This window comes from Falco punctatus (assembly GCF_963210335.1).
Source record: "Falco punctatus genome assembly, chromosome: 10".
Lineage (NCBI taxonomy): Eukaryota > Metazoa > Chordata > Aves > Falconiformes > Falconidae > Falco > Falco punctatus.
This window is the reverse complement of record NC_137590.1, coordinates 33,769,689-33,782,030: the sequence shown is the minus strand read 5'-3', so window position 1 is coordinate 33,782,030 and position 12,342 is coordinate 33,769,689. Positions and strand designations below refer to the sequence as shown.

Below are 12,342 nucleotides of genomic sequence, written 5' to 3'. Positions count from 1 at the left end.
GGCAACAGGGAAGTCATGAGCCGCTGGATGCCATCCTGATGGCAGCAGAAACCACGGTGCTTTACCCATGCTGACCCCATTTTTTTTAGTCTCTTGACCTTTCTGAACTGGTTAACTTAGGCATGTAGCCAGTGCAAGAGATGCGGCTGGTTTTTTGTTTTCCCCTTCTCAAGAAGTGATAAATAGCACAATTTACAGTAGTAGATGGTCTGTGTTTTTCTAATAGCGTGGCTTACCCAGTGAGGGATGCGGGGTGAGGTTGGGAATTGGGACACATCTAAACACGTTTTCATTTCTGAGGAGTGGATTTTAATTTCTTGAAGGGCTGCTGCTGTAATTCCAGCTCTCTGTGAGAGCTGAAGCTTTTAATTTTATTGCTTTTTAACGACCCTTTTTTTTTTTTTAAAGTCTTTGAATGGTTTCAGTCGCTTTCCTAACATTTTATCAAAGTCAGAAAAATTCCACCTTTGCTAGTTTCTTTAGGGCTTTCAAAGCAGACTGCAGTTGTTGGTACAGTGATTTCTCCAAGTTCTTAAATTTTCCACAAGCCCTTTTAATAACTCTGGTAATGCAAATGTTTTTTTAATGAAAAGTTCAAGCTTCCCATAGCCTTAATCCTCAGTCAGGGTAACTCTCTTTGTAGTTAAGAGCTTTAAATATACCCATATGTACCACATTGGCATGTTCTTTGCCCTTTCTCACACTTCTGACAAAACACAGAAATTAATTTCTCCTACCATACACTTGAGTTCCCTTTAATCCACTGATAGGTGGTCAGTTGGGCACACATCTGCTTCACCCCAGGCTGAGCACTGTGTTATCATCTGTGGTTTTTGTCAACAGCACGTGCCCCAGAAATCAATTGCGTGCTACTGTGATACGACATAATATCATAGCATAATTTGGGCAGGATCTCTGCCCCAAACCTGACTTAGATCTTGGCTGTTCAAAATCTGATGGAGATCGTACCACCTCTGTGGTCCCCAGCCCAGTGTCTGAGTGCCCTTGTGGTGGGAACTATTTTTTTCCCCCTTGTTGTTGAGTTGGGGTTTACTGTAAATCATGTGCTTCAGCCCCTCAGAATTCTAGTAGCATCTTGAAATGTGCTCCAGTATGTCAGTACTGCCCTTGTGTGCTGGGGAGCCCAAAACTGGACGCAGTGATTGAGGTGTCTCCTCAGAACTGGTTAGAGGAGGTTCATTCCTTCCCTCAGAGCTTGGCTTTGTGTCTGTAGCATGCCCAGAAAAAAAGTTAGTGAGCTTGAAGGGCTGCCGGGAGAGAGAGTTCCCCGCTGTGGTGAATTCATTTACTTACATTGGGATTTGACTTGCTAAAAGACAGTTTCTGTGATGGCTCCTGTGGCTAATGGTGTCGTTGTTCAGCAAATGAATAAATCTCTATGTAACTCCAAGCACTGAGGTGAGAGCTGTCTCCCGTCGGGGATGAGATGGGTGTCTTCTCAGTTTCAGCTCACCTGTTTGGGTTTTTTCCCCCCTCGTTAAGACATCTAGACAAATGCTAGCATTTTGATGGGTCCAAACTGTAGTATGCTCTCTTTGTCCCTGTCTGGGTGAGTGAATTCCTGTTGTTAGATGTTGGTACTGGAAGACAAGCAGGTAGGTGGGCTGCAGCTGCTACATTTGATTTCAGTGGCTTCCCAGTTATTTTCACTAAGGCTGAGTCAGGATCTGTTAAGGCTAGACCTTCCAGCTGTCACTTTTTCAAAAAATTCTTTAATTACAGCCATGAAGCAGTGTTTGGTATCCTGTGTGCAACAACCTGTTTTTTCTGCTGTTTTCAGGTGACCACCAGTGTAACTGGTCTGTGCTCTACCAGAATCACTGCATCCTCCTGCAGTGTCACCAGCTGAGCGTGTGCCAGGATGCTGGAGAACAAGGCATCAAAGATCTGCTTGGAGGTAATGCTGTGCTTCGGGCTCCTGTTAAATCCGGGATCCTGGTCCCTTTGCTTTAAATGCCTACCCTTAGACCTTGACTGGCTTTCAGCTGAGGGAGATGGCTTGTGAAATGCCTGCAGGATGGTTCTGTAGGTAAAGTCAGTTCACTGGAAAATACTCTTTCCCTAGCCTCCTAAGGGCTCTGGCACTTACATGCACGTGATTTGTCTTTGAGTAACTTCTCGAGCTTTTACTGACTAACGGTTTGTCTCCATGCTGGAGACATCATTCATTCAAGCCATTTTCACTCCACATGCTGTCCTTTGGAAAATAAAGGCGTAACAGATGTATTTATGTTTTTTAAGAGAAAGGAAAATGTCTTGGCATTGGTTTTTTTTGAGATTGCCAGGATTTTGTGCCAGAGGCAGCAGGCTGCTTCTATAATCCAAGCAGCCATAGCGGCAATTGCTCATGGTGACTTTCTAGTGCCAGGGTCTTCAATCTTAATTAAGTGACACGATAACAAAACAGAGCTTGCTAGTAATTTGGGAATCAATCTTCTAAAGCATGTTTCAAGAGTTTGTTGTACCCAAGTTGAAAAAAAAAAAAAAAGTTTGTTCATGGTTCTTTTGGTTTGGCAAAGGTTTCTCTGCAACGTAGCAACCAGGCCTTTGACAAGCAGGTGGGATTTATATCACTATAAATGTAGATCACTAGTGGTGAAGGAAAGTCTCCCAAAGTATGAAGGTGTAAGTGGAAATATCCACTCAGTTTTGAGAAGTGAAAATATTGAATGTGAGCACAAGGGCTTTGTCAGTGCTATGTAACTTTGAAAGCATGAGCCTTCTCAGGAGCTGGCATTCATAACGCTGTTTCTGTTGATGATGTGCTTCTGGGTTGTAGATCTATACTTCATTGTCCACCCCCACCCCCACTTTCTGGAATTAATTCCCTGGTTGGGCAAATGCCAGAGGTCTGTAGCAAAAAAAACCAAAACAAAAAAAACCCCAAAGCTACCAAAAAACCCCCACAACGCCCCAAAAAACTCACACAAAAAAACCCCAGAAGGATTATGTGTAATAAAAGCAGAGGCCTGAGTTTTCATGTTCTTGCTGATTTCAGGACTGATTTATTCCAGTTGTTCTGGACGTACTGCAGAATATATGTTCTGGTTTGCTTGTTGGGGGTATGAGGTCAGATTTGAGCTTGAGAGTTTTATTCCTATCAAACTCATTGGTTTTGTCTTTTTGAAGAAATGGTTGATGGGAAAAGGGAAACAGTCCTGTTCCACCACCAAAGCTCTCCACTGGAAAAGGAGAGGACGGTGAATGCACGAGTTGACCAACATAACGTGGAAAATGCGTTTTCCTCAACTGCTTGGACTCCCAAGGTTCACTTGAGGCACTTGCTTGGGATTGAGGGTGAAGCTGCAGGAACGAATACAAGAAAACCAACAACAAGCAACGCTGTCACCACCACAGTGACCTCCACCACCACCACAGCTGTAACAACAAACGTTACAAATGCATCTGTCCTCACTACAGCTTATGAAACAACTGCCAAAGCCTCCGATGGCCCTGGAGGTTCTGGTCTCCTTGCCGAAGCTGTGTCATCTACTGCCTCTTCTCCCACTTCTGGTAACATCCCTGCTTCCACTTCCAGCCCTGTCACCAAGTTTATGACCACCACTGAAAAATCAGGAAATAGTAACTCTGTCTCAGTATTGTCCCCCACTTCTTCTGCTCCCCTCGGTGCCATTCCTGAAGCAGGTACTCAGACACCTCAAAGCACGCAGGTTAACCCAGCCACCACCAGCACTCTCCGCTCTAGTAGCCCCACCACTGCTGGAGCTGGCCTGAAGACACCAAGCACACTGACCACCCTCATCCCGCAGGATGCAGGAACGTCTTCCACTGCTTCCACACGTGCCACTGCTTCCACACGTGCCACTGCTTCCACACGTGCCACTGCTTCCACACGTGCCACGACACTCACCCCCTCAGAGAGTTCTCACTCTGTGAATTCACTGCCAGCCGTTACGTTGCCCCATCCAGAGCCAGAAGCAAGTACATCCTTAGGTAAACCAACTTCTCTTCTGGGCTCTACAGGAGGTACCACAGTTATAACTACTGCCACTACAGCAGGAACTACGACTGGACATGAGATAAAGACAGCATCTCACGTTTTTTCAACAACCATAACTCCAGCACATACACCCAAAACAACAGCTTCGAGCCTTGTGGAAACTCAGGACACAGACAATGAGTATCTTCTCATTGCTGCTGAGCCGCTGACTCAGTACTTAGTGGATAAAAGTTCGCTTCTTGCAGTGCTTTTAGTTGGTACGTGTTTTTTCATAACTGTTATAGTTCTTTTCCTTATGCAGGCCTATGAGAGCTACAAGAAGAAGGATTACACACAAGTGGATTACCTGATCAATGGAATGTATGTGGACTCGGAGATGTGAAAGGGTGGGGATGAAATAGTGGGCAGAGAGATGGAAAGGAGATGGAAAGCCTGCCTGACTTGTTTTTCTTTCCTGTTTGCCTATAACACAAATTGAAAGTGCTTCCAAATTAGCTTCTAGTGCAATTGAGGAGAAATGCCATGTACTGTATTAAGAAACAAAAAAGAGTAATTTTTATTCAACCATACAACAGGTTGCTGTAAAAAAAAAAAAGTCATTTTTAAAAACTTCCATAATGCACTATAGCTTTGGCCATTATTTTTCATTGCAAAACAAACCTAACAAGGGGTAAGCCATCACCCTCAGAAAATGCTGTGGCGCTTTCAACAGTTTACAGTGCAAATTCCACGTGTCTCATTCGTTTCACGTGTGCTCCTCTGAAAACAGAATGAAGGATGCTCTTACCTTTTGCGAAGTGCTCTGAAATCACCAGATGAGAAGTGTGGAGTAGTGGTGCCACGGGGAACTTTTAATCCAACATGTGTCATGTTTCAGTATGCTTCTTGCTTGTAAAGAGGTCTGTTTACAAGGCATTGTAAACTCTGTTTACTGCTAACCCAAGATATCTTTTCACCATGGAGCGGATTACTGTGCCTCTGCACTGAAATGATCTTATTTTTGTATTCACTTAATAAATGGGGCCCTGGAAGGGCATATCTTGTTGCATTTCTGTTTTCATTCCTGTCCCTGCCAGTTCAGAAGTGGAAAAGTGGGCTTTTGGGTCTTAAGCAAATTAGCTGTACTTTGGGATTCCAAGTATGCGGGCTTTGAAGACCTCAGTGGAAGGATGGACGTATCACAGAAGATGCTGATCATCTTCCAGGGTGCTGCTTCTGTAATTGCAGAGCAGCATGCTGCCAGCCTCCCAGGTATGCAAACCCATCCGCTGCTTAGTGAGCTTGAGGGACTGAATTGTACCGTATTTTAAGGTTATTTTTAATTTGTTTCTCGTCAGCAGAAGGGAACTGAACCCTGATTTCTGCCATCTTCCAGCAGCTGCCCACATGCAGTATCTGTGCAGCAAGGTGCTGGGAACATCCCCGTAGCTGGGCAGTGGCAGCCCATCAAGATGCTCGGGACTGTTCTGAGCCAGTGTCGGGCTGGTGCTGCTGTACAACCACAAAGTCCAGAGACTTACCTTTCCACAGGGATCTCGGGTTTCACCCTAATTGCAGGGGAGTCACTAACCACAGCCCTACCCATGTGGTCTCCAAGCCCTAGTCCAGATACTGAGATAAGGGCCGTCTCCTCCACTCCCTGCTGTCTCCCAGGTAAGGAGGTGGGTGTTGCCTCGGGTTCAGTTCACTTCTTTTTCTCCTCGTTTAGGCATCTTGAATAAATGCTTGCAATTTGATAGGGTGAATCAAGACAATAGTGCTCGCTCTTGTCATTTATCCCTCCTGTCTGTAGGAAGTGCCTTCCTGCAAAAGGGCTGGTGTTGCAGCTGTTCTGCTAGTGCTCTGCAGTGTGTGTATATATATATATATTTAAGTTCTCTGAGCCATTTCTGCGAAGGCAAACTATGATCCTCAGACTTGTAATTGCTTATCCTGGAAATAGGGAATTTTTTGGATGAGCTTTGCACTAACTGTGGCCTTGTTTCTTTTGGTCTCTGTGGATCTCTTCATAGACCAAAGCTGGACACCAGATTCCATGGAGTGGAATGGAAGCTTGTGAAGTTGCATTGGGTTTTATTCCCGTATTTTAAGAGACATTAGATTCCTGTACTGATTTCTTGGAGGGAGTAGGAAGGGAAGGGAGAAGAAGGAGGCATTACTTAAACAAAACTCTGAAAGAGTTTTCTAAAACCAGATACTTTCTAAGATTGATTTATTAAAAACAAATAAAATTCTTGGGGGATAATTCAAGAGTATGATATAATTACAAGAGTGGAATTGGGTTACAACTCTACAAGAGTCTTGGGGAGTTTCTCACGGACAAGTGAGAATATTACAACTACATCATGGCTAAGAGAAACCACCACCATAAAAATCTTTGTGGCTGCTTGACAGGTTCTTACAGGATGGTGAGTACTCCTCAGAAGCTCATTGCAGTTCCCACAGCCTTGGTATGTTTTCATCCAGGTCTCCTCTTCAGATACTGGCACAGCCTGTCTTTTTTGTTCTTATTTGAGTTACTGTACTTCCAGCTGTGAATTACTTTCTCAGCATAAACTGAGCTTTTCAGTGTAAGGCTGAGCACCAGCGCGAGTCTTGCCTCTGCATTTTTGCATACAAGGTAGAGATCTTAATGCTTACTATAGAATGGGTTGGGTTGCAGGGGACATTTCAAGGTCATCTAGTCCATCTGCACTGCATTAAGCAGGGACGTCTTCAATCACATCAGGTTGCTCAGAGCCCCATCCAACCTGGTCTCAAATGTTTCCAGGGGCAGGGCATCTGCCATCCCTCTGGGCAACCTGTGCCGGTGTTTCACCACCCTCATTATAAGAAATTTCTTCCCTGTATCTAGTTTAGATCTACCCTCTTTCAGATTAAAACCATTGCCCCTTGTTCTGTTGCAATGGTGCTCAAAGTGCAGTGCCAGCTGGAGAAATGTCAAGTAGGTTTTTATTTGCATCCCCAACGGTTTTTGCCTTGTACATTAAAAAATTAAAAATACTGGGCTGGGGCCTGGCCTCTGAAAGTCAAGGTGTCTTTTCTGGCTTGTGTTTTGAAACCCAGTTGTAAAGATTTGGCAGCTTTGCTGGTTCCATTTTGCATCTAGCTACTTGTGAACATTGAAGAGGGGGTGCAGTGGGACTGTGGAAAGTAGGTTGCCATGCAGTCTGCTAAAGGGCTTTTCTGTAGCGGTGGCTTGATGTGCAAGTCCGAAGCACTTAGGATTTCTTTACCTTCTGGCTCCTGTGTCGGAGGTGACCAGCAGCAAACATTCACTTGGTTGTTTCTACTTCCAACCCATTGGTTCTCTTTGGGCTAAACCCAGCCTCCTAGAAGTGGCCTCACTTGTTTTGCTTTTGAGGCTGCAAATGGTGGCAAATCTATTGCATTTCATGGTATAGTGTTGTAATAGTTAGCAGCGAGTATGTTTGATGAGGAAATGCAACACCTTTGAAAGTTTGCTTGCAGAATTCACAATATAACAATAGACAGGGTCCTACCAAGTTACCTAGAAGACATCTGCCAGGGACTGCCAAAACCAACGTTCTGCTGCTGTGAAGCGTAGCATATCTGACACACATTGCATTTCAACCTGTTGTATGGCCGCTTTCTCAATAAAACAGAGGAACATGCTGGAATTAAATGTAGATTAGGTTAACTCTAAATGCCACCTCCCTCTTATTTAATTGCCTGTATTTAGAAGTATGTTGTTCCAGACAGCGGAGAAGAAAGGAAATAATGGAATATTAAAACACTTAAAGGGATAATAGGAATGAAGAATTTTTTGACTGCAAACTTGAATTTGCAGTATGCCAGATGGTGTCCAGAGAATCGGGGAGCATATACAGAAATCTTAAGTGTGACCTTTAAAACAGCTAATGCATGTAGTTGGAAAACACCCAGGGAGCTCTGGAAGCAGACCTATCATCGAGGTGGTTTATCTGCATTTGTCTGGTGGCTGCCTGTTCCTGGCATCAGAAGAGGAAAGCTGAGTGCAGCTGCCCTGCCGAAGCATTTCTAAAGGCTGTCTCCAGCACGGGTTCTCTGGGACGCGGTGGGGGCGAGTTGGTATTGCAGCATCTGCCCTGACCAGGGCACTTCTAGTTGTCTCCTTTCCATGGCCTCAGAGTCTCACAAAACGTAATTACCTTTGTTGCACTTGCTGAAGTTGGCCTATGGGTTCAAAAGCAATGCTTTCACCTTGCACCAAGTACGGGCTCCTGAGTTTGGGCTTTTTTGGAAGAAACCAGGCAAAATGAGCAAAGCCTAGAGGTGTAGCAATGCCTCTTTGCCAGGAGGCATAAGGAGTTCAGGGTCAGGACTCTGCCTGGACTTTCTGGCCCTGCTGGATAGCTAGTTATTGTGGGCAAAGCTGGTCTTTGCTCTACAGCATTCTGGGTCGACCGCCTCGTAGTTTCACGTCCTTGGACCTTGTGGTGCTGCTGCTGGGCTGGCTGTGCGGAGCAGCCCTGCCTTGGCTGAGAGATGCCAGCAGGTTGTGCTGCGGGGCAGCTCTTCTGGAGCTCGCCTGTTCAGCTTCCCTCTGGCAGGGAAACCCCAAAAGCTCTAGGGGGAAAAAAAAAAATCAAGTCTCCGCCTGATCTGGGGCTTCCTGGTTAGCCTTGGGTGATGTTCAGTTTGTGCCTTGGCTGCAGTTGTGTTCGAATTACGAAGTACGTTTAAAGGAGAGTTCCTTCGCTAGCATGCAGTACTTGCCCAACATCCTGCTGGTCCCAATTAAAAAGACTAAAGCTGTTTCGCTGGTGATTGTACAATCTGTTTGAAAAACCAAACAAATAACATGTCTTCATGAAAAGTGGCTCAATATTTTAACCCATTCAAGCTGGGGCAGGTGAAACCAATTACACTGGTTTGAGGGTCATGGACTTCTGCAAGTGGTTCCTGTTCTTTACTGCGTGCATGTGAAATTGTAGAGCCCGAGCTTGTGAGTGTACACACTGTTAAATCTTCCTGCATAACTTACAGTGCTAAGGAATGGAGAAGAAAGGAGGAGGGATTTATTCTGCTTGAAAATGCTCACATTTAGAAGTGACTTTTCATGGCTAATGTTAAAAAAAAAAAAAAAGTCAAGATTTAACCAAATTCTAGAATTAGATTAATCATAAACTGTGCTCTGAGGTCTTGAGGTTTTAGGCACTGCTGCAGATTAGAAAGTGAGAATTTTCAAAATGATTTAAACAGGATCATAAAATCCAAAATTTATGTTGTGATTTCTGTCCATCCCCGCCCCCCCCCCCCCCCGGCATGTTTCTGAGCAGGTTCGCTCATCCTTGGTCAATGCAGCTAAGCTGAAATCGGCAGCTGAATGACGATCAAGGTAAGCCGTACCAGGGGGCAGAAGGTTCCCCTGCTCTTGGGAAACTGAGACACCCCTTCCCACAGCAGGGGTGTGGGGGTGCGCAGCGGCTGCCAGCTGGTCCTGCACCCTCGTGGTATCAGACAGTAACAAGAGCATCCTTGGTATGGTGTGGTACCTTGGGCGATCCGGGTGGTGCCAGCAAGCAGATGAGCCTGGAAAGTGCCAGAAAAGAGTTTGCTTAAGGAGGAGGCTTTGCTAGTATCAGTGCGCAGGGCAGCACTGCTGGGGAGCAGCTGAAGTCCTTACTGATGGCTTTAATCAACTGGGCAAAGCCTGTTGTGTAGGTTGTGCTAATACAGCTCCTCAGGGTGTGCAGGGCAAATGGAAGAGACGTGCTCTGGATGAATGTGCTCTGTATGCCGGACCAGCTCTTTACGGGGACCTGTTGCTGGTAGAAGATCGCTCTGAACTGCTTCCTCCTGCGTGCATCCTGGTGAATATGCCCGACAGCGAGAGATCAGCAGCGGCGCTGTGTGCTGCAAGCTGACGGCTACAGGTTCCAGGCAGAAAGCGTCTGATCTATGGGATAAAAGCCAGCTCTTCTATCTCATTCTCCTGTTTGCTGGTCAAAGTGTATTATTGCAAGGATGTTGTAAGAGCTGAAGGCAGATTTCCCCTCCCCCTGCCCTGATTTATTGATTTTTACATATTCCTATGTGTCTTCAGTATTTAGACTGTGCTTAGTAGCAGGTTAAAGATCTTCAGATGAAATGAGCTGCCCTGGAAGTGGCACCCTGGCGTGGGTCAGTTTTCACTGGAGCTTTCCCCAGCGCCCGGCCCCCAGCTGGCATTGAAGTCCTGAGCATCACACAGAGGGTCAGGCAGGTTCCTGTGGTCCAGAATTGCCTCGGGAATGTCTGTGGTAAGTTTTACACTTTCTACTTTGGTCTGCAAAGAGAAGTAGAAATACTCTTCTGCAGGAGAGAGCAATCTCATCCCCCAGCAGTTTGTGACATGCAGTGAGCATCCCATTTGGAAGGAAATGGTAAGCCTCATTAACATGGTCTCCGTGCCTCTCCTGGATCACACGCAGCCCTGGGGTCTGTTTGTAGCCAAACATAAAGCTTTTTCAAAAGATGATCTCACCAGTTGAAAACCACATGCATGTGAACCAAAGCAGGAAGGGGAGCAGTGGCTGAAAGGGGTGGAGGGCTCCACATGGGCAGCAGATGCACATGGCTTGCACTGGGACAACCCGTGTGGTTTTTTCCAGCTGTGAACCTTGGTTCTTCCATCAGCGTGTGCAGGGCTTGGTGGAGTGTCCTTTTCTTGGAATGTCTGCAGTTTCGTTAGACGATGGGGAATTCTGGAAAATGTTAGTATGAGCTGTCAGACTGTGTAATGATGTCCCAAGGGAAGGAGCAGCAGCCTTACAGGAATTTCAAACCTTGCAGGTTAATGCAGCGCAGGAAAAATTCTGGGGATGAATGGGATGACCTGAGAACTCTTCTGTGAAGAGGTAACGAATGATGGAAGAAATCAAGAGGTAATGAACGATGGAAGAAATCAGATGAGGTGGAGAGAACTGTGTGCATGCTAAAGGAAAAAAAGACCAGGCATTCCCATGGAGAATAGTCCGTCCTTGACTGGTCTGTTAGTCTTTATGCTTTTGGGTGTACATGATCTCTGGCCAGATGAAAGTGAAATACTCCTCTGCATGCATTTGTACAGAACCGTCTGCAGAGGGAATTAAAAGCCAGGACAGAAGCGTTCTTTGAGGTACCTGGTGTTAGTGCTGACGAGATGTTGTTACCTCTTTGACTTGCATTGCTAGCTGAAAATACCGGGCTTTGCTGATCCGCACAGCAGGGTCGTGGAGCCAGTTTCTGGCCACAGGACTGCGTAAAAGTTCACTGTGTTACCTTGTCCTTTTCCTAGTGCAACTTTAAAGCTCTTCCGATTGCCTCGACGTGAGGCAGTGGCAAGGTGAGACTGCCTCGTCCCCTAGCAGGGTGCGTGGGTACCCACTGAGGCTGCTCCTTCCCACCCCACATGTGTGCGGCCGTATGTGCATGTGTCGGTCTAGGAACTGTCGTCCCACAGCAGCTTTGAAGTGTATGTACTTCACCCACTGCCAGCACAGATGTCACTGCTCTTTTCAAAGGAAAACGCAAGACCTCTCCTGTAAAATCAGGCATGTGTGAGATGTCTCTTCCACATTTCTGAATCTGCTTGGCTCCAGCCCTGAAGCGCAAGGTTTAGTATTCCTTCACGTCTTGCCATTTCCTGCCAAAAATGACCAGCAAGGTGCCACAGGGAGGCTAATCCTTATTCTGAGATTTATTATGCCACAAACTCCCCTTTACCACCGCTAATTAAAACTAAACTTCACTCACCAAATGACCACGTACCTTTTGCAAGGCTGCCACATGCTATCTGTTTGTTCTCTCTCCGTGGGTTTTCTGGTCATTCAAGCGAGCTGAGGAGGTCGTAATGTAGATGAGACTAATAATAAACCTGCACTAAAAGCAGCTGCATTGGAGGAACTTTAAACCCAAAAGAAAAGCAGGCAGGGACAGTTTTCACCGCAACGTGCTCTTTAATTGAAACGTGGGCTGGAGCTGACCTGCCTGCCTTGCGATACCGTGTGGGTTGGGTGGGGATGCAGTCTGCATTAACTTACTGCTACAATATTTATACAGATGATTTTAGCTTCTGACAAGGGGAAAATTATTTTCTGTGCAACCTTTTGCCTTGGGCCACCCACATGCCATGGGAGAGAGGAGGTCGCAGCAGCGCTGGCATCAGTCCCTCTGCAAGGTTCTCACACTCCTGGCAGGTAGTCACTGGGCAGGAGATGGGAGTACCTCTGTGGAAGGTGAATTTTAAATCACTTCACCTGGTCTTTTGTTCGTCCCCTAGCTAGAGCAGCCTTGCTGAGGGTTTTTCTGGTGCAGATCCCTCTCGGTGTGTGCTTATGTAGGCTTCACAAAAGACACTTGCCTTAAAGACCTCATAGCTGGCTTGGAATTGCACT

The 12,342-nt window shown here is 46.0% G+C and overlaps 1 protein-coding gene across 5 annotated transcripts in view; it reads left to right on the top strand.

Annotated features, from left to right (window-relative positions):
• LOC308070870 (uncharacterized protein C11orf24 homolog) overlaps window positions 1–5,030 on the top strand; it is a 96,024-nt gene extending 90,994 nt beyond the window's left edge. For all 5 annotated transcript variants that reach the window (XM_080405553.1, XM_080405549.1, XM_080405550.1 and 2 more), the window contains 2 exons: window positions 1,802–1,918; window positions 3,151–5,030. In XM_080405553.1, coding sequence (XP_080261679.1) covers window positions 1,802–1,918; window positions 3,151–4,364 — 1,331 coding nt within the window. In that variant the 3' untranslated portion in view covers window positions 4,365–5,030. The remainder of the gene's footprint in view (window positions 1–1,801; window positions 1,919–3,150) is intronic.
• The last annotated feature ends 7,312 nt before the right edge of the window (window positions 5,031–12,342 follow it).